General features: G+C 36.8%; 3 protein-coding genes across 3 annotated transcripts; 1 reads left to right on the forward strand and 2 right to left on the reverse strand.

Moving 5' to 3' along the window:
* Positions 1-151: 151 nt before the first annotated feature.
* On the forward strand, positions 152-3,460 carry LOC121755901 (probable serine/threonine-protein kinase PBL19). The gene is made up of 5 exons (XM_042151342.1): positions 152-798; positions 1,312-1,572; positions 1,930-2,052; positions 2,599-3,075; positions 3,161-3,460. Exons 1-5 carry the CDS (start codon positions 433-435, stop codon positions 3,170-3,172), a joined length of 1,239 nt encoding a protein of 412 aa, XP_042007276.1. The 5' UTR covers positions 152-432; the 3' UTR covers positions 3,173-3,460.
* A 495-nt stretch (positions 3,461-3,955) lies between these two features.
* LOC121753566 (beta-amylase 3, chloroplastic-like) lies at positions 3,956-6,428 on the reverse strand. Its single transcript, XM_042148777.1, has 4 exons — positions 5,875-6,428; positions 5,548-5,758; positions 5,226-5,336; positions 3,956-5,148 (listed from the first exon to the last, which is right to left on the reverse strand). Exons 1-4 carry the CDS (start codon positions 6,399-6,401, stop codon positions 4,357-4,359), a joined length of 1,641 nt encoding a protein of 546 aa, XP_042004711.1. The 5' UTR covers positions 6,402-6,428; the 3' UTR covers positions 3,956-4,356.
* A 2,570-nt stretch (positions 6,429-8,998) lies between these two features.
* Positions 8,999-13,866, reverse strand: LOC121753980. Its single transcript, XM_042149293.1, has 5 exons — positions 13,681-13,866; positions 11,703-11,764; positions 10,806-10,896; positions 10,073-10,166; positions 8,999-10,000 (listed from the first exon to the last, which is right to left on the reverse strand). The coding sequence occupies exons 1-5, from the start codon at positions 13,779-13,781 to the stop codon at positions 9,380-9,382; spliced, it is 969 nt and encodes a 322-aa protein (XP_042005227.1). The 5' UTR covers positions 13,782-13,866; the 3' UTR covers positions 8,999-9,379.
* Between the last annotated feature and the right edge of the window lie 3,701 nt (positions 13,867-17,567).

Below are 17,567 nucleotides of genomic sequence, written 5' to 3' on the forward strand. Positions count from 1 at the left end.
TATTACTCGAAAACAATTTTACTGCCATGAGAAAACGTTTAAAAATAGAAAAACGAGTAACAATTTTACCGTTTCCACTATTCATTTGACTATTCCTTTTACGCGCTTTTTTTTCTCTCTCTCTCTCTCCCTGAGAGAAAGAGCTGCGCTTTGTGTTATCCAGTTGCTTTTACCTGTCACATACGTTTCTTTTGCCACTGCATTTCTATGAAGTTCTAATTTTCTTCTCAGCCTGATATTCACTTATCTAATAAGTAATAATCCTGATTTATTTTCTACATGCGGAATTTTCACCATTTTGATCGGAAATCCAGAGCAATTCTTTTCCTTTTTTGTGTTTCCCACTCTTCAATCCTACCTTCATCACCATCATAATCTTCACTCCTTTCCGATTTTCAGAGCTGAGCCCTTGTGAATTGTGATCGCAAAATCATGAGTTGTTTCGACATATTCAAACGTAAGTGCAAAAGAGGCGGGAATTCCGCGCCTGAATTAGGCGCCACCAGTAATAGAGACAACAATTCAGGCGCAGGCACTAATCGCGCGGCTAAATCTACTGGCTCTCTGCCGTCTCCCTCCGCTCGGAGCATACCGGAAATGTATAGAGAGAGGGAAGGGAGCCTGAGGGTTTTCTCTCTCACGGAGCTCAGAGAAGCAACCAATAATTTCAATAGGCTGCTTAAGATCGGAGAGGGCGGGTTCGGGAGCGTGTACAAGGGCTCGATCATGCCCGCTGATGGAGGCGACGGCCCTCCCATCATTGTTGCCATCAAGAAGCTCAACACGCAGGGCCTGCAGGTATTATTCTATTATCATATGCTGCTCACCTCTGCTTCTCGCAGAATTAGGCATTGTAGCCTTTACAAGAGTTTGATTTACGACTAACTATTCTGGAGCTTAATTTATTGTTGGGAGTGAATTTTCGAATTTCAATCGTCTTTATTTACCAGAAATTCATCAACTAGAGCAGCTACAAGATATATAAATATATACATGCCACATTGTAACGAAACTTATCTATACTCTTCAACCCTTAGTTCCTGAGAATATTCATATTCCGATAGAACTTGCTATGACATCTGCAGAATGTAGGAATGGAGAATTAGTGATGAGACTTTTCTATGATCTCCCGAATGCTCGAGCTCGACATCTCTTTAGCATTATGAATGAATTCGACTCTGTTAGTATGATAGAATAGACTAGAGAAAAGTACCACTTCAAGTTGTATGGATTTTAGGCGTGAACCATGAGAATATCAAACTCAGACTTAAGCTTTATTTAGCTGATATTCTGTTTTCATCTGGCTTATAGGGCCATAAGCAATGGATTGCAGAGGTACAATTCCTTGGAGTGCTAGATCACCCCAATCTAGTCAAGCTTTTGGGATATTGTGCAGTCAATGGCGAAAGAGGCATCCAACGTCTGTTGGTCTATGAGTACATGCAAAATAAAAGCTTGGAAGACCATCTTTTTAATAGGTCTGTGCCAACGATTCCTTGGATAAGGCGACTAAGTATTATCCTTGGAGCTGCTCAAGGAATGGCGTATCTGCACGAGGGTTTGGAAGTCCAGGTACGTATTTGGAAAAAATACAGGGTTTGTAGAAGGTTTTGTAGGCTAGACGTGTTTATTGAACTTGAGTTGCTTGAATCCATGTATAATCCTGAAGATATTGAACTTCAATCTTATAATGTTTCTATAAGATTCTAGTGTAGCACATCCATCATATGCTGTGTCATTGTATATGTATATTACTCTTTGGGATTCTTACGTCATAACATAAATATAAAAGGTACTCAAATGTTAGACATAGATCACTTGGTGAGGCAGACATGCATTAACAGGGTGTCTAATGTCCATGTATACTATGTCTCACAGTTTGTTTTCATATAACTATTTCTTAGTTTATTTTTACGCGTACATGTATAGGTGATTTATCGAGATTTCAAATCATCTAATGTTCTACTGGACACGGACTTCAATCCCAGACTTTCTGACTTTGGTCTAGCAAGAGAAGGCCCTACAGGAAACCGAACTCATGTCTCTACTGCGGTAAATGGATGGAATGCTTAACAGTTGAATAGTAGACTGTGATACTGCTTTTTAGAAACTATTGAAAACCATTGATTTTAAAGACTTCCTTGCTTGGGGGGTAAATTCAATCTCAATGTTGTAGTCTGAAAGCATTGTTCTGTTTCTTTTTGTCGCTGGACAAGGAAAAGTTTGATACTGTCAAAGAGTTTGTTTATATTTATGTTAAATAGAACATATCTTGTAATGACTCTGTGTTATCTATTAAGTGAAGCAATATTATGACAGAATATGTTTCTCTCCAATACATATATGATATCTCTTTAATGTTATTCTACAGATACATTAATGAAATTCGTAGATTGCTCAGTAATTTTCCACTTTTCTAGATATTTGCAATTTTATTCTTATTGAGGCTACAGTTATCAATACTATATGCTCCTTATCTAATACTCCTGACATACTAAGTGCTTCAGTTGCAGAAGTCATATACCCGAAGTTAATTTAGCGTACATGTCTTTTCTCATTAGATCTCATGTTTCTTGATTTTGCCTCCTTCGATGTTAGCCTGTAGGCACACGTGGATATGCTGCTCCAGAATATGTTGAGACCGGCCATTTGTCAGTCAAGAGCGATATATGGAGCTTTGGAGTTGTCCTATATGAGATACTCGCAGGGCGACGGACCTTTGACAGAAACCTCCCATCAGCAGAACAGAAACTACTAGGATGGGTGAAACAGTTCCCTGTGGATGGTAAGAGGTTTAGCATGATCATGGATTCACGTCTCCAAAACCAATATTCCCTACCCGCTGCGAGAAGAATCGCAAAATTAGCTGATAGCTGCTTGAACAAGACTCCAAAAGATCGGCCAAGTATGAGTCAAGTAGTGGAGATCTTGAAGCAAGCACTGGAAGAATCCCAAAGGAGTTCTTCAGTTCCAACAGACTCCCCTTCATCTTTACCTACTCCATCTGCCCTGAATAAGCCATTCAAAAGAAGCGGAGATGCTGGTACTTCCAGACAGGTGCCTCAAATGGCTAAGGTAAGTCATTCATGATTTGGTTAAGCTAAAGAATTTACAGTATATGTCCTCGTAAACTTAAATCACCTCTGTTTTTTCCGGACAGGCTAAAGGTTGATTCATGGATGTTTTGATGCAAAATACATAATGAAGAACATTTTTTCTCTTACATATATGTAGAGGTTGAGTCAGTCTCCGTCGAAGTTGAGGGGTTTTACTAGTAAATACGACAGAATCTGCCAGTCTGTGCGGCTACAATTTGCATTCATTTTTGTTGCTCATATAATAGAAGAGTGTTATTATTAGAAAGTGGGGAGAGAAGAGTTAAGCTCATTCTTGTAGCAACTACCTCTTTGATTGATTGTAAGTATATTCATTAGTATTTATTTCTTTTATTGCCCTGCAACTACTCTCTCGCTCCTTCTCACCCATATTGGTACATATTTTCGATGTACACTTTACTGAAGATGATTTTAACCATCTGCAAACTGAGAATCACCTTCTATCATCATTTCGGACCGTTACCTAAGTGCCATTTTGTCATCAACTTTGCACATGCATCTTCTTTCTCATAAAAGTAAATTGTGAGAACGAAAGTGAAGCTGCACGGCCATAGATCCCTTGCAGTTCTTGTTGCTACCGAGCAAGTTCGAAATCCCAAACTGAATTGCAGAAAATAAAGAAACAACTTGACAACGTTTATCCTCCTAAGAGGCCAGTTCCTACTCAATACTCGATGTACCATCTCTGAAACAGCCACAACTCCATACTTGATTCATTGGTTGCTAGTAATTATGTTAGGAAAGAAGTTATTTCTATGCTATTGTAATATGGAAAGAACCATTACCATAATGATCAAGTGCTGTTGCTTCTAGGCTGTTCAGAAAGTACAAAAAGTATGTAAACAATTAATCATTAGATTGACATATGAGCTTTGTTTTCTTCTTGACAATCAGAATCACTATGATCACAATTATTCATATAATCCCAAAAATAGGACACATTTAACAAAAGTCTACAGGCATAAAGAAAGAACAAATAGAAATGCTTTATGCACATAAGCAAAAGCTAAATGAACTTCTCCAGTTCTCACTGGACACTTCTGGTAGTTGCCTTTAGCTGAAGCCCTTTTGCAACAGTTATGTCTTGCTTCGAGGGCTCATAACTCTTTCCCATCTTCTACCGAGATAGTCCTGCAACCATATTCATTGTCTGGCTTATGCTTAATCTACATGGATCTGTATATTCTTGTAATACATGCTTGTCTTACTTATGCACCTAAACATATATACATGTGTGCAACTATACAAGAGCTGCTTCACTTTCCTTCCTCATATTTTTTTGCTTGATATATCCGACATACAGGTCAGTCCCGACCCTGTCACTGTCCGGAAGCCTTGTGGTTCTACCTCCTTCGGACATGCTTCTGACAAATTCAACCATATTCCTCCAGTTGTCTGCTTCAAATAACCGCTTGTTCATCCTTAAATAAGTAAATACACTCAATGCATTTCCTGAATCCGATCTACTAGTCGCCAACACTTGCGAAAATGCGCCTCCGTCATACCTCTCCAGTGCATTCTCTCCTGCCAGCTCTGTTCCTGCAAGTTTAGTTGCCATCTTGACTTGCCTGACTAGACCTTCCGGCGAGCAGTTAGCCTCGTTTGGCTGCTCTCCGTCCCTCATCTCCATACAAGTGAAGTTGAAGACTACACCATGTTTTGCCATCATTCTTGCTATCGGTAGGTAGCCATCTCTATGCCTGGTATTGTAGTATCCTGCTGTTAGCTCTGCTGCATGAGACCTTGTCTTGTAATGCCAGTGAATCCCGGCCACTTTTCCGGATAGTTTGGCTCCACTGCCTTGAAATATTATATTTGCTGCTCCGAGGATCTTTTCTCCATGGTCAAGTAGCTTACTGGAGTACCACTCCATGAAAAACTGCCCATACTCACTATTCCACGTACCGTCCCTCTGAAAAAAGCCGGCATCTTCAGGAAACTGGTTGTATTGTCCAGCATCATGAGGCCCGCGTTGTCCCCATTCATCTTTCCCAATTGCCTCTGCTGCTGCTGCTAGTGATGCTCTCATATACTGTTTTAGATACATAATTCAGTAATGACACACGAAGAATATGAATCCATTTTGTGCGATAATCGTTAAGGAATTACCTTGTCGTAGCACTGGAATTCCCCGATTCCAGGAAATCTCCATGTGCCATTGCTTTCTGGATAGGAAGGATATCTCAGCTCTCCACAGGGCCCCATCCCCACTTGAACCTCCTGATTAAACAAAACAAATTGGATTTTAAGGATTTTCGTAAGCCTAGTATGATCTAGTTATATCATAGGAACTATTTGAGCAAAGATCACCAATCCAATAGCTTGTCTCTTATTTCATTTTGCACTACCATTGGAAGTCTTAATCATTGAGTGATTCATTAATAAGTGATGAGGTAAAGGTAATACAGCTAGAAAGCATTAGAACCCTTACCACAATAACTTCTCCAATGTAGTCCTTGAATCTCTTTCTAAAACTCCTCATGAAGTCAGAATAGACCTGGATTGGTGTTCTTCCTCTAAGCACAGCTACTGAATCACAACCCAAGGATATATACTCGGGGTTGCGACGACCTGATTTATCCGTGTAGACAAGGTCAGGATTTTTGCTAATCTCTTCAAGCACCCATGGTGGTAGAGGAATACTGCAATGACAAAACCAGATAATAGTGTTACTCATGAATATTCATCTTTATATCTTCTGCTAAACTTATGCATAGTAAGTAGATCATATCAGAGAAAGAGGTAATACGAGACTTACGAGCAAGAATCTCCAACATTGCCTCCACACTGATGAAAAGACATGACGACTTGAAGCTTCAAACCGACCTTCTTGACCATGTTCATGAGCTCAGCATAGCCTTCCCAGTTGTATTTCTGAGGTCCATCTTTTTCCACCAGTCCCCACCACACATCCACCATGACCCCTTCAACTCCTGAGGTTTTCAAGGCCATCAAACTAGCTAACATTGCTCTTGGTTTGTTAAGGTTCCCACCTACAGATACCGTGTCAAGCGGTAGCATGACAAAAACAGGCACCCTCGAATTGCTGTGGCTATGAGGAGCTGTCATTCCATGAAGTTTCTCCACCAGATCATTCATTTCTTCTGAACGTGAGGAGATTCCCTCTGCCGGTGAAAGTTGGGCTACATGCATTGCTCGGTGCTGGCTTGAAGGCGGTTTCATCTGAGTAAAGCTAACCGCACTAGTGAATTCATCAGAAGCTCTAGAACTTCTGTTATCTTTGGATTTGATAAATGAGGTGGAAGAATGAAGTGTTAAAGCCATTTTTTTTCCTGAGAAAAGAGGTATGGAAAGTATGAAGGGTGCTGGTGTTTATATATGAAGATAGATAACCTATTGCTGACACTAACAAGACAATTTTGGTGGGCTCTAGTTTGAAGAGAAAAAAAGTGCAAAAGATCAAACCTTTTCAAAGTATTCTTTTACACTTTTCACACCTCATACAGGGTGAAAGAATCTGCTGTAATTTCATGATTTTCCTACATAATTAGATGTATGATTGCAGACATGTTGTTTGACTTGATCATGTGGTAAGAAAGTTGCATAGTTATATTACAATGCACTCTGCCCTTGAAACTATCATACACATAAAATGTTGTTAATCACTTTGCTTTAACTTTGTTACTATATTTTAACCCTGAGTGTATTTACTTCCTCAAATGATATCAAGAAAGATATTTATTAGTGCCTCCAGATATTTATTTATATTTTTGGTTGAGGAATCTATGTGGAAGAGGTTAAACCAAAGTGTTGAAGTAAAATTAGGTGTTTTGAGTCTCAGCCATATCTGTGGGATGACTAATGAGTGGCTTTCTCTTTTTGTGGGCTTTGTTAAACAAGACACTGAATATGAGTGGGTGAGAATAATCTGACATTTTGTAATTTTGTTTGTTAAATTGTGTGTTAGGATAAGCATGAAAAAAAGGATCTTCCTTTGGGCTGGAATTTGTGGCTCTAGCCAAAGTCTATGCTTGTTTGTCTACGTAGTTGAGTTGGACAACCACTTGTTGCGTGTGCCTTTAACCGAGCTGCATTAAATGAGCTCGAAGCTTATAAGATAGAGCCAAACTTGGAATAACTCAGGGGATGGCTAAGCTTGGTTCATTTACAACTCTAAAAGTGGCTCATATAGACCAACATCAAAGCATATTAAAGTGTGTTCCAAAAAGTGAATTAAAATGAAAAAAGTGTGCAGATATTGTTGGTGAATGGTGATCATAGTTTAGCAATTTGATTGTACAAGAAAATAAACTAAGGCCAGCTGCCTAACATTGACAGTTTGGTGGGATTATTTCTTAGGTTTTGGATGTTAGCAACAAAAATGGTGTGGCAATGTATACCATGACTTTATTTAGTGGTAGGAGAGGATCTTATCTTTATTTTGAAATTTCCTCCCACTCGCTTTTATAGAAAAATTTCTCCACCCCGTAATTGCTATTTTTTCAATGATTCATTTTCTTGTTTATAGAAAGTGACAAATATTATTTTCTTAGTGTTGAAACTTTGATGATAAAGAATAAACATTTGCTATATTTTGTGGAGCAGAAAGTTGCATTTTACCCAGGAGTCTAGCACTGACAAATCGTACGAGTAGGATTCTTATCGGTAGGAGTGGAGCAAGGAATTCATATATGCATTTAGTGAAATGTTAAATGTAATTATGCATACACAGGGAAATACGAGCAGGGGCATTTGCCCCTCCTAGCTTAATGCTAGATTCGCCTATGGTTATCGGATAAACCTGATAACGATCCAAACTAATAAAGTTTAATACGAACTCGACCTGTTAAGAAAACTCTCAACCTAAATCCGACCTGAACCTAAATCCGACCTACTACCTTCAAACCCAAACCCGGCACGTACACGTTACGGACCTATTAACGGCACGACATAATATGGGTTGACAGGATATGCTAACAACCCGCTAACTACCGAATCTGATTTACATGATTGAAATATGATATCACACTATTAAAACTCGATTTACGTGATTAAAACCTGATATTACATGATTACACTTGATTTTCAAAACCTGAAACTAAAATTATTTTTTTTAAAGAATAAAAATAATACTCCATTCATCCCTGAAAAGTATGCACTATTTCCATTTTTGTCCGTCCCCAAAGAGTATGAACATTCTAATTTTGTAACTTTCTTCTCTCTAATGTGGTGAGACTCATTCTCCACTAACAATGCTTAAAAAATTTCTCTATCTATCTCTCTCTTACATTAAAACTCGTACCGAACTCAAAGTGCATACTCATTGGGGACGGAGGGAGTAATATTATTTTTCATGGTCACCCGAACTCAACCCTACACAAACCCAATCCAATATTATAAGGTTTCTAACGGGTCAACCCAATAAGAACACGAAGCCTAATAATACTTAGCCCAACCAATTAATTTCATATGTGATTGTGTATAAATTTTGTATTGTATTGCAAATTATTAGGTACCAATTGTATTATTGATTTTAGATTGAGAGTATTTCCTTTCTCCATTTGTGTATAAACATTGCACCCATATGTGTGTTGTCTATGCGGTTGAAGTATAATTTGACAGCATGAATGTATAAATTGCAATTTGTTGTAAACCAGACTCAAAATTTTAGAGAACTACAATATGTTTTAAATTTCTTTTAATTTGAAAATTGACCGTTCAGTGTTTGCTTGCTTGCATAGGGTTTGATTGTTTGAAGTCCAGATTTGGATATTCACTTCAATGCTAAGATTCACAATTATTGAGGGATTTCGAAGCTTAATATCAATTTTATCATCGAATGATTGCAGACAAATTGGTGGTGATTAGGTTATACATACAGAAAATATTTCACCAATATTTTCAAATTGGTATACAATAAGTTTACACATATCATACAAAAAATTCATTAGTATTTCAAGTTAATACATTCCTATTAAAGAAAATTAACAACCCTAGTTTTAATCCCTTCATTTTGAAAAAATTGGATAGAAAAAATATCAATCACATTGACTATCTATCAGCTAGTGTACAATGGTGACGTTCGGTTGCCATGACTAATATCATGAGACTATCCGTCTAGGATTAAGTTGTGGGATTATTTTAGTTGGAGGGGGAGGCTATGACTAATTATCATGAGACTATCCATCTAGGATTAAGTTGAAGGGTTGAATCTAATGAACCAAACACACTACAAATTTAATATCGGATAGAATCTTGCAAACCGAACACCCCCAATGTGGATGAAAACAATCAAATTCAACCTACAAATCTTGTACCTCCTCAAGTGAAGAAAATTGTGCATCGATTCGGCAAAGAGCTTCTTGATCAATTGTGAGTTGATTTACCCACTTCGGTGTGGGGAAATGGGATTCTTGTGTGATACAGGAATCATCATTTTCCCGCTCGCCTTCAGCCTCCGCTTCGTTCTTTTTCGTATTCCATGGAACCACCTGAGATGCCTTCTCCCGACACACTTTCAGCTCATCCCCATTTTGTGCTTTGTTTAACCTATCAATGAGATCAGTTAAGTCTGTGGCTTTCTCGCCCTCTCCTTCTGTATCACTGACGTCTCCCCGCTTTCTTACTTTCTTCAATCCTTGATCTACAATGTGTTGAATCCTTTTTCTCAAGTTGTCAGTTGTTGCTGGATTTGATCTGAGCTTCAACTTCAAGACACGAGCCATCGTGTCATTGTTATCACCATTGGAACTCAACTTCTCACTAGAAGACTGCTCATCAAACTCAGAGCTCACCCGGAAAACCTCTTCCTGTAAACCAACATTTTGCATGTATCGATCAAAACTTACACTCTCTGCTTCAATATTTTCATCCCTAAATTCCTTCAACTTCGAGAACCTCCATTGGTTGATGACTTGTGCATCCTGACCATGTAAAGAAAATACGAAAGGATTTTAGGCCATGAATAGATTATTTCAATGGAGAAAGTTTCTCACCTTTTTAGTCAATGGCTTCCTCGATCGAAATGGTGTCTGTACGTTACTGAACTGCGCAAAGTTGTTAGAAAGTTGGCGAAGCCTGTTAAAATTCCTGTAATAAGGAAATTACTAGTTTTAAGGATGTTCAATAGAAGATTAAAGACTAAGTCGGTTAGCCTAAGCTACACAGTTTCAAACTTCAACTCCCATGATTAACAACTTCCTGGCTTCCAGCAACTAAAAAAATAAGTAAAAAAGAGCTATACAATGTGAAGTGGGAGATGCATGATAAAGTATCAAACAAACATAGAAAAATAGACAATGAGGTAATCTCATCTTTCTTACTATGGTAATATCAAGCAATATAATACTCCCTCCATCCCACTGAAGACGACCCATTTTCCTTTTTGGTTTGTCCCAACCAAGATGACCCATTACTAAAAATGGAAACACATTTATCACTACTTTATTCCTAATCTCTTACTTTACTCCCTCCACTTGACACACAAAATAAAGTTGCATAAAATCCCGTGCCGCCCAAGGGGTCATCTTCCATGGGACAGAGGGAGTACTAAAGATCTATATTCAGTATAAATATATCTACAAATAGATCAAATATAAGGGCTGACAAGGGCAGCCAACTTGCAGTAATTATGATGCATCTTGAATAAACATGAAAGATAAAACACAATGACACATACAAAGAAATCTTCTACATGGATTATGCTGAACAACTAGCTTTGCAACTTACCCTGAATGAGATGCATCAGACGATTGCTGGTCAAAGAGAGGGGAGCTGGTAGAGGGCAGTTTGTCTGGAAAGGATGAGTTTCCTTTCAACACTGCAAATACAATTATAATTCAATGACTTGAGTAGGTATAGTTGAGCTTGTAAGTATTGGAGAAAAGAAACAATGTTTTCAACTAACCCTCTGGCCAGAATGAGAAAGAGAACCCCACCCAATATGATTCATGGTTGACCTAGGTTAGGTACTATACTTTCGTGGATCTTTAAGGGGTAGCTAAGAATGGTCACCGTAGAAGAGGCTTCCTCGAGGAGGCAATTAGGTATTAGATCCACCAAGAACCTATGGCTGTCTATCTGCCTCCATTGGTTTAGCCACTAATTTGCACATCACCTTCTCTCCATGAGAGTATAAGCATATCCATACAGATTAAAATCCACTACATAAACCCTAGATCATTTGGAAAAAATCTCTTAATATACTATCTTCTGTGATCCTATCACATTTCTATCAATGTGAACAGTGCTGAAGAGTTTTGTTCACCGGTTTGAAAATTACTTAATTTGGTATCAGGCACAGTCCAGTGCTAACGAAAAAGTATTTAGATAGAGTAATATTAAATACTTACCACATTCAGATAACATCAAAAACCAAGCTTTATATTCTAGTGTCTTAATGATGAGATAAATCTTAACAAATGATGCATAGTGAAGAAGGGAATCATGAACATTCATCTTTCTGATGAGTGTTTTTTTTAAGTTTAGGATTGTAGGAAGTCAATATTCAACTAATTTTTTTCTTAGATATGAGATACTACAGTTTTAAATGTTGTGAGGGACACACAAAAATTAAATTCCTAATCAAAGGATTGTAGATTGTAGCATGAGACTGGGTTACCATACCGTGTATATGACAAGGATTTTGTGCCTTTGCACAGCAGTTCTTGCATGACTGGTATGGACATCTGCACATTTGACACACATCAAGAATATTAGCCAGGACACGGGAATCAGTTATGAACTCAATAGATGGAATAGAAAATTGTATGCAACATCAGCAAACACGGAGCAAACTTGAAAATGATATTTTCATATATGTAAACAGTCAACCACATCTATCCAATCTTTGTTTCAAAGGGAAGAAATTTACTGCGATAGCAAACTAAATTTTAAGCTGCAACTCTTTGCATCTATAGTTGGGGTCCTTGGGGAAGGGACAAAAACCTCAGCTTGTCAATCATGCATCGAGGGGTTGTATAATTTATGAGATAAGTAGTCTCCTACTATAATAGTTCCATAGCAGTTAAAAGGAGCATCATAGAGGCTAGAGGTGGACACCTAGGCATCCGTTGGGACTCGAGAAAGGCACATCTTATGGACATTTCCTATATACATCATTCTTTTCGGAAATGGGTCAAGATCCAACCTGATATGTGAGAAATTGCGATGGTTTCTAACTTTCTATAGTTTTTTCATATCAATGATATGCATCAGATTATAAAATCTTTATTCTTGTTTAGCTTGGATCTAATTGATTAGAATACCAAATTTCTCTTTGCCTATCAGTATTTCGAAAAGGCACATTTTATTTTCTTGTACTAAAGGCTGCACATATTCTTTCAATAAGAATCAAAGAACATTTTTCTCAAAAACTAATAGAGTACTATCAGTAAAGCAAAAGGGGGGTCATAGAGGAGAACAAAGTACATACTACATATGACAACGTCTGTTAGATTTTTAAGTATGTTTGTGAAGCAGCCTCTTGGACAAGGATAAATAAACAAAACATCCATAGAGGCAAATCCACTTAGAGTTTTCTTATTAAATTATAATGCTAATTGTGTTTCATTTCCTGACATGCATCAAACGATTTTCTAGAACCCTGGCACAGGCATACTAGAATCACTTTTCATTCTTCTATTCTTATTTGGAACACCTTGAGTTCGAATGCAACAATTAGTCAATTACGCCTTCTGTCCTCAGTAACCAAGAATCCTAAAATTAAAAGTTCAAGCACGATTCCTAAAGATTGAAATTTGGTGAAAAAGCTGACTCAGATACAATTATGACTTAACACATTGAGACATAAGCTATTAAATGATCCCATAGATGAAAACAAGGTGCAGTAGTTGGTGATAACAACTTTAGGAGTTTCAGTGAAGACATGTATTACATGAACCATTAATCCATTATGCAACATAATCTTCAAAACATCAAATCTAAGAACTTACTACATGTCAGCAGCTCTATTTAAATAAAATCAACAGCAAAGTTTCTTAACTGCACTATTAGACTAAAACTACAGCTATTTTACAACATACATATGTAATCCTATAATTAACTACTAACTGCACATATAGAATGGCATACTTCAGATTCAGAAACACTTAGATTCCCTAATAAGAGTGACTGAGTGCAACTGTGCAAATAGAAACACAAAGTTCATGTATAAAATTCCCTAGGTTTTTCGTACCATCGTGCTAGGCCTGACAAGCAATATAGTGATGGTGCGAATAGTGTCACCTCACCTATGTACATGAGAATCTTTTACACCAATTAAAGTTCAGAGCTTTTAACATATGAGGTAATATAAGATTCTAACCACTGACCTCCTTCTAGTCAACAAAATCTAATCACTGATATTCCCTTGATTGCAATTCACGTATGAAGGTGCTAAAGAGGGGCAATTGGGAAAACATTGATTAACATGAAGTAGGGTGTGCTTGAATCGGGGCAGAGTTATGCCACAGAAACAGAACGAAGTACAACTTCTAGGAGCGCGGGGTACAACACTAGACTGATTTAGGAACTGGAATCTGGAAAGCGAACGCAGAAATCCCTACATTGAAGGTTGCGATGAGAAAAAGGGGAAGGGGTTTACCTAGAACGCGCCACATTGCCGCACTTGATGCACTTGGGGGAGGGCGGCGCGGCGACGTCGGTGGCGCCGCCGCTGCTCTTGACTGGGGATGAGGCCGCCATCAAATCAGGCGGTCGATTCTTTCCGAATTCGAAATTCCAATTAAATTTGACTTGTCAATTTAAATAAGAAATTATTATAATACACAAAATTAAAATTGATGACCCAAAATTATAAATCCTAATCTTATAGATTATCAGCCCTTATGAGATAATTATAAGAGTGTGAGTTAGGTTTTTATTTTTTTTCACTTTTGGTGTTATTAAAATGGTGTATTTTTTTAGTTAGAAGACATTTTGTTATCACTTTAGTATTTGATTTCGTCACATCAAATTAATTTTTACTAGACAATTACAAAAAACTGTAATTTTGTAATTTATTATTTAAAGTTTAAATGACGTGTGATAAATTAAAATTCGTGATTTTAAGAACAATTATTCTGTCAATTGTATGAGAGGAGGTCTAAATATATTTCAATTAACACCTTAATTTTACTTCTGATTGTAAAATTGATCTAATTCATAAAATATTAAAAAATATATACTATATTCTAAAGAATTGGGCAATACACATCCTTAAATCCTTGTACTTTGGTTGTTTATTTCAATAGGTCCTTGTACAATTTTTTCATTTTAGTAAGTCCTTGTACTTTTATATTCGATATATTTCAATTCTTATTTGACGGAACCGTTAACTTTTCCGTTATAAAATAACATATCATATATTAATTATTTAAATATATTCCACTTAATATTCTAGTTGAAAATATGAACATAACATATATATATATATATATATATATAAAGATAAAAATGAAAACAAAATAAATTGAAGAATTCCAAATCATTGAAAGAAATGTGTTGTTTGATTATTTGAAGTTCGAATATTAATTCTTCAAATAGTCAAACAACAAATTTCTTTTAACGATTTGGAATTCTTTAGTTTTTTTTATTTTTGTTTTTATTTTTATCTTTTTTTAATATTTATGTTATGTTCATATTTTCCAACTAGGATATTAGATGGAATATATCAAATATAAAAATACAAGGACTTACTAAAATGAAAAAATTAAAAGGGTCTATTGAAATAAACAATCAAAGTACAAAGACTTAAGGATGCGTTTTGCCAAAGAAGTGTGATTAAAGTTTAAAACAAATTTTGTAAATGGATAAAGGTGAATGGTGGACGATCGAAGTCCACGATATTGGTACACCATTATGTGAAAAATATCTTTATAGTTAAATGTTGCATAAAAAGTCATGAATTTTATTGAATTGTGTACATTTCCCATTCGACCCAACCCAATAGATTTCCGACACAAACTTATTCTACATGGCGCGCTGGAGGCGCGACAAATGACAAATTTAGGCTTAAGGAATGTTAGAAGATCTTGTTTCATTAACTCTGTGATCCAGTGTATGATCCATGCGAAGGATTTCTTATCTGATATCATTTCCTCCAAGTTCTGCTATGGTAATTAGTTGCTTTAGTGTTTGACAAACTGATATTTGATCACATTATTTTTTTTCGATTATGAAAATGGAGGACATCCTTCTTGTATAAGATGTAGCGAAATCCTTATTCACATTGATGAATGGAGAAGTTGAAACTAATGCTACTATACTTGCTGCCCTTTCAAACGATATTTTCCCCATGGGCATCGACCAAAATGCACATGAGTATTTGATCTACCTTTTGAACCAGCTAAGTGAGGGTTTAGGGTTAAACCATTGCGACTGCGACTGCGACTGTGACTTAAACCATAGTGGATTGATCATTGGGCGCCAAGACACCCTCGTGCAACGGGTGTTTGGTGGATTTCCACCCACACGGTAAAAACTATTAGTATATCATTATTTGTTGTTTTCCAAGCTTGCATTCTGATTGTAGACGTGTCCTAAAGTTTTTTTCTTACTTGCAGATCACTTGCAAAGATTGTAAAATCTATACAAACCAAGACGAATTTCTAGCTCAGTCAATGATTCATCTCTCAGCAAGATGCCCTCAAGTCATATACAAGTCCCTCCCGACTTTCTCCGGTACTTGTGATCATTGTGGCAAGAACAAAATTGTCCATGAAGTGACTCTGCAGTATCCAAATATTTTCATTCTCCATCTCAGAGTGCCTAAGAGTTTCACTTCAAGTTTTGCATCGCTGACAATTCCGGATTTATGTTTTCATTTTATTGTGTTTATTTTTTAAGTCATGGCAATTTTGATTTGGTATTAAGTTCCCTCTCTATTATTTTGCAAGTGGACATTAACTACTCCCTATTTGGCATGATATTGCATGTGCCTTTTGGCACTGAGTCCAGCTACTACTTCAGTTTGTCCGTGTCCGTGAGACATGGTACCGCTTTGATGATTCAACTGTGAGTACTGACTTGTTATCTCATTATTTTTATTTATTGCTGATTTTTAAAACTAATTATTATTTTTCTTTAAGTATAGGTCTTGAAAGTGGATTGTGATGCAATTATGAAGCAACCTCCTTGTATTCTATTCTACTACCAGGGAAGTGACCTGGTTGGAGCTATTGAAATTGCGATACATGATGCTAAAGTGTAGAGTAAGACGGATGAAGCTACTGAAAAGTGAGATGGATGGAGCTACTGAACAGGTTCAATTTACATTGCTGGTTTCTATTATATTTAATTACATTTTCTAATTCTTCTAAATTTGTGTGGATTACCTCCTAATTCTATTTTCCTATTCTATTATTAATTTTATGTTTATTATTGCAGAAAAATGTCAAGTTAGTAGATCTTGTGCCTTGCCGAACTAAGAGATGACCTGAAGCTTGTCATTGAAGCTTATCATGGCACAGTAAGCTTAAGTAAGATAGAAGTTCTAGTTTTACTAACTCTGTGAACCAATGTATGATCCATACGGATGATTTCTTCATTAATATCATTTCCTCCAAGTTCTGTTATGGTAAGTCGTATCGCAATTGTTAATTTTGAGTTGCTTTATATATTTGACTAACTAAAATCTTACAATGATACAGATTCTTCATGTATGAGATGCTACCTCAAGTCGCTGTTCATTTTGATTAATGAAAACATTGAAACTGATGCAAACAAATTGTCGTGTCTTTTAAAGTATAAGTTCTCCATGGATATCGATTAAGATGCAATGGCGTATTTGCTCTATCTTCTGAACCAATTAATTAACTGTGACATAAACCATTGTGGACGGAGCATTGGACGCGAAAACACCCTCGTGAGACGGGTGTTTGGTGGATTGTCAACCTACACAGTAAAAACTATTATTTCATTATTTTTTGCATACTTGCATTCCTAGCTTACTTTATGATAATAACCATGTATAAGAGGTTTTTTCTTCCTTGCATATCACTTGCAAACATTGTAAAAAGTTGTCTACAAGGGACGGTGAATTTCTAGTTTATCACTTCCCACTCAAGGATGCAACTCTGCCGGATGCCCTCAACTCATACACAAGGTCCTCCCGGCTTTCTACGTGTACTGGTGATCATTGTGGCAAGAGCAAAATTGTCCAAGAAGTGACTATGCATGTACCAAATATTTTCATTTCTCTATCTCATAGTACTGAAGAATTTCACTTCAAGTTTTGAGTCACTGACAATTCCTATATAAGTTTTGTAGTTTGTTCATTTTTAAAGTCATGGTAGTTTTGATTTGTTATCAAATTCCTTGTCTATCGTTTTGCATGTGGACACAAAGTACACCCTATTTGGCATGATTGTGCACGTGCCATTTAGACCACTACTTGAGTTTTGTCCGTGTCCGTAAGACATGGTACTGCTTTAATGATTCAACGGTGAGTAGTCACTTGTATCCTGTTGTTTTATTTATTGCAGATTTTTA

Source organism: Salvia splendens, chromosome 11 (assembly GCF_004379255.2).
Source record: "Salvia splendens isolate huo1 chromosome 11, SspV2, whole genome shotgun sequence".
In the NCBI taxonomy this organism is placed as follows: Eukaryota; Viridiplantae; Streptophyta; class Magnoliopsida; order Lamiales; family Lamiaceae; genus Salvia; species Salvia splendens.

What these genes read in the sequence shown, in the direction of transcription:
- LOC121753980 (XM_042149293.1), bottom strand. Translation starts at nt 13,781, where the DNA reads ATGGCGGCCTCATCCCCAGTCAAGAGCAGCGGCGGCGCCACCGACGTC. An exon ending in GGCAATGTGGCGCGTTCTAG is followed by an intron (nt 11,765 to 13,680) that starts GTAAACCCCTTC and finishes TCAAATGTGCAG; the next exon opens with ATGTCCATACCAGTCATGCA. An exon ending in AAATCCTTGTCATATACACG is followed by an intron (nt 10,897 to 11,702) that starts GTATGGTAACCC and finishes TTGTATTTGCAG; the next exon opens with TGTTGAAAGGAAACTCATCC.
- LOC121753566 (XM_042148777.1), bottom strand. Translation starts at nt 6,401, where the DNA reads ATGGCTTTAACACTTCATTCTTCCACCTCATTTATCAAATCCAAAGAT. An exon ending in AATGTTGGAGATTCTTGCTC is followed by an intron (nt 5,759 to 5,874) that starts GTAAGTCTCGTA and finishes TTGTCATTGCAG; the next exon opens with TATTCCTCTACCACCATGGG. An exon ending in ACATTGGAGAAGTTATTGTG is followed by an intron (nt 5,337 to 5,547) that starts GTAAGGGTTCTA and finishes TTGTTTAATCAG; the next exon opens with GAGGTTCAAGTGGGGATGGG.
- LOC121755901 (XM_042151342.1), top strand. Translation starts at nt 433, where the DNA reads ATGAGTTGTTTCGACATATTCAAACGTAAGTGCAAAAGAGGCGGGAAT. An exon ending in ACGAGGGTTTGGAAGTCCAG is followed by an intron (nt 1,573 to 1,929) that starts GTACGTATTTGG and finishes GTACATGTATAG; the next exon opens with GTGATTTATCGAGATTTCAA. An exon ending in GAACTCATGTCTCTACTGCG is followed by an intron (nt 2,053 to 2,598) that starts GTAAATGGATGG and finishes CTTCGATGTTAG; the next exon opens with CCTGTAGGCACACGTGGATA.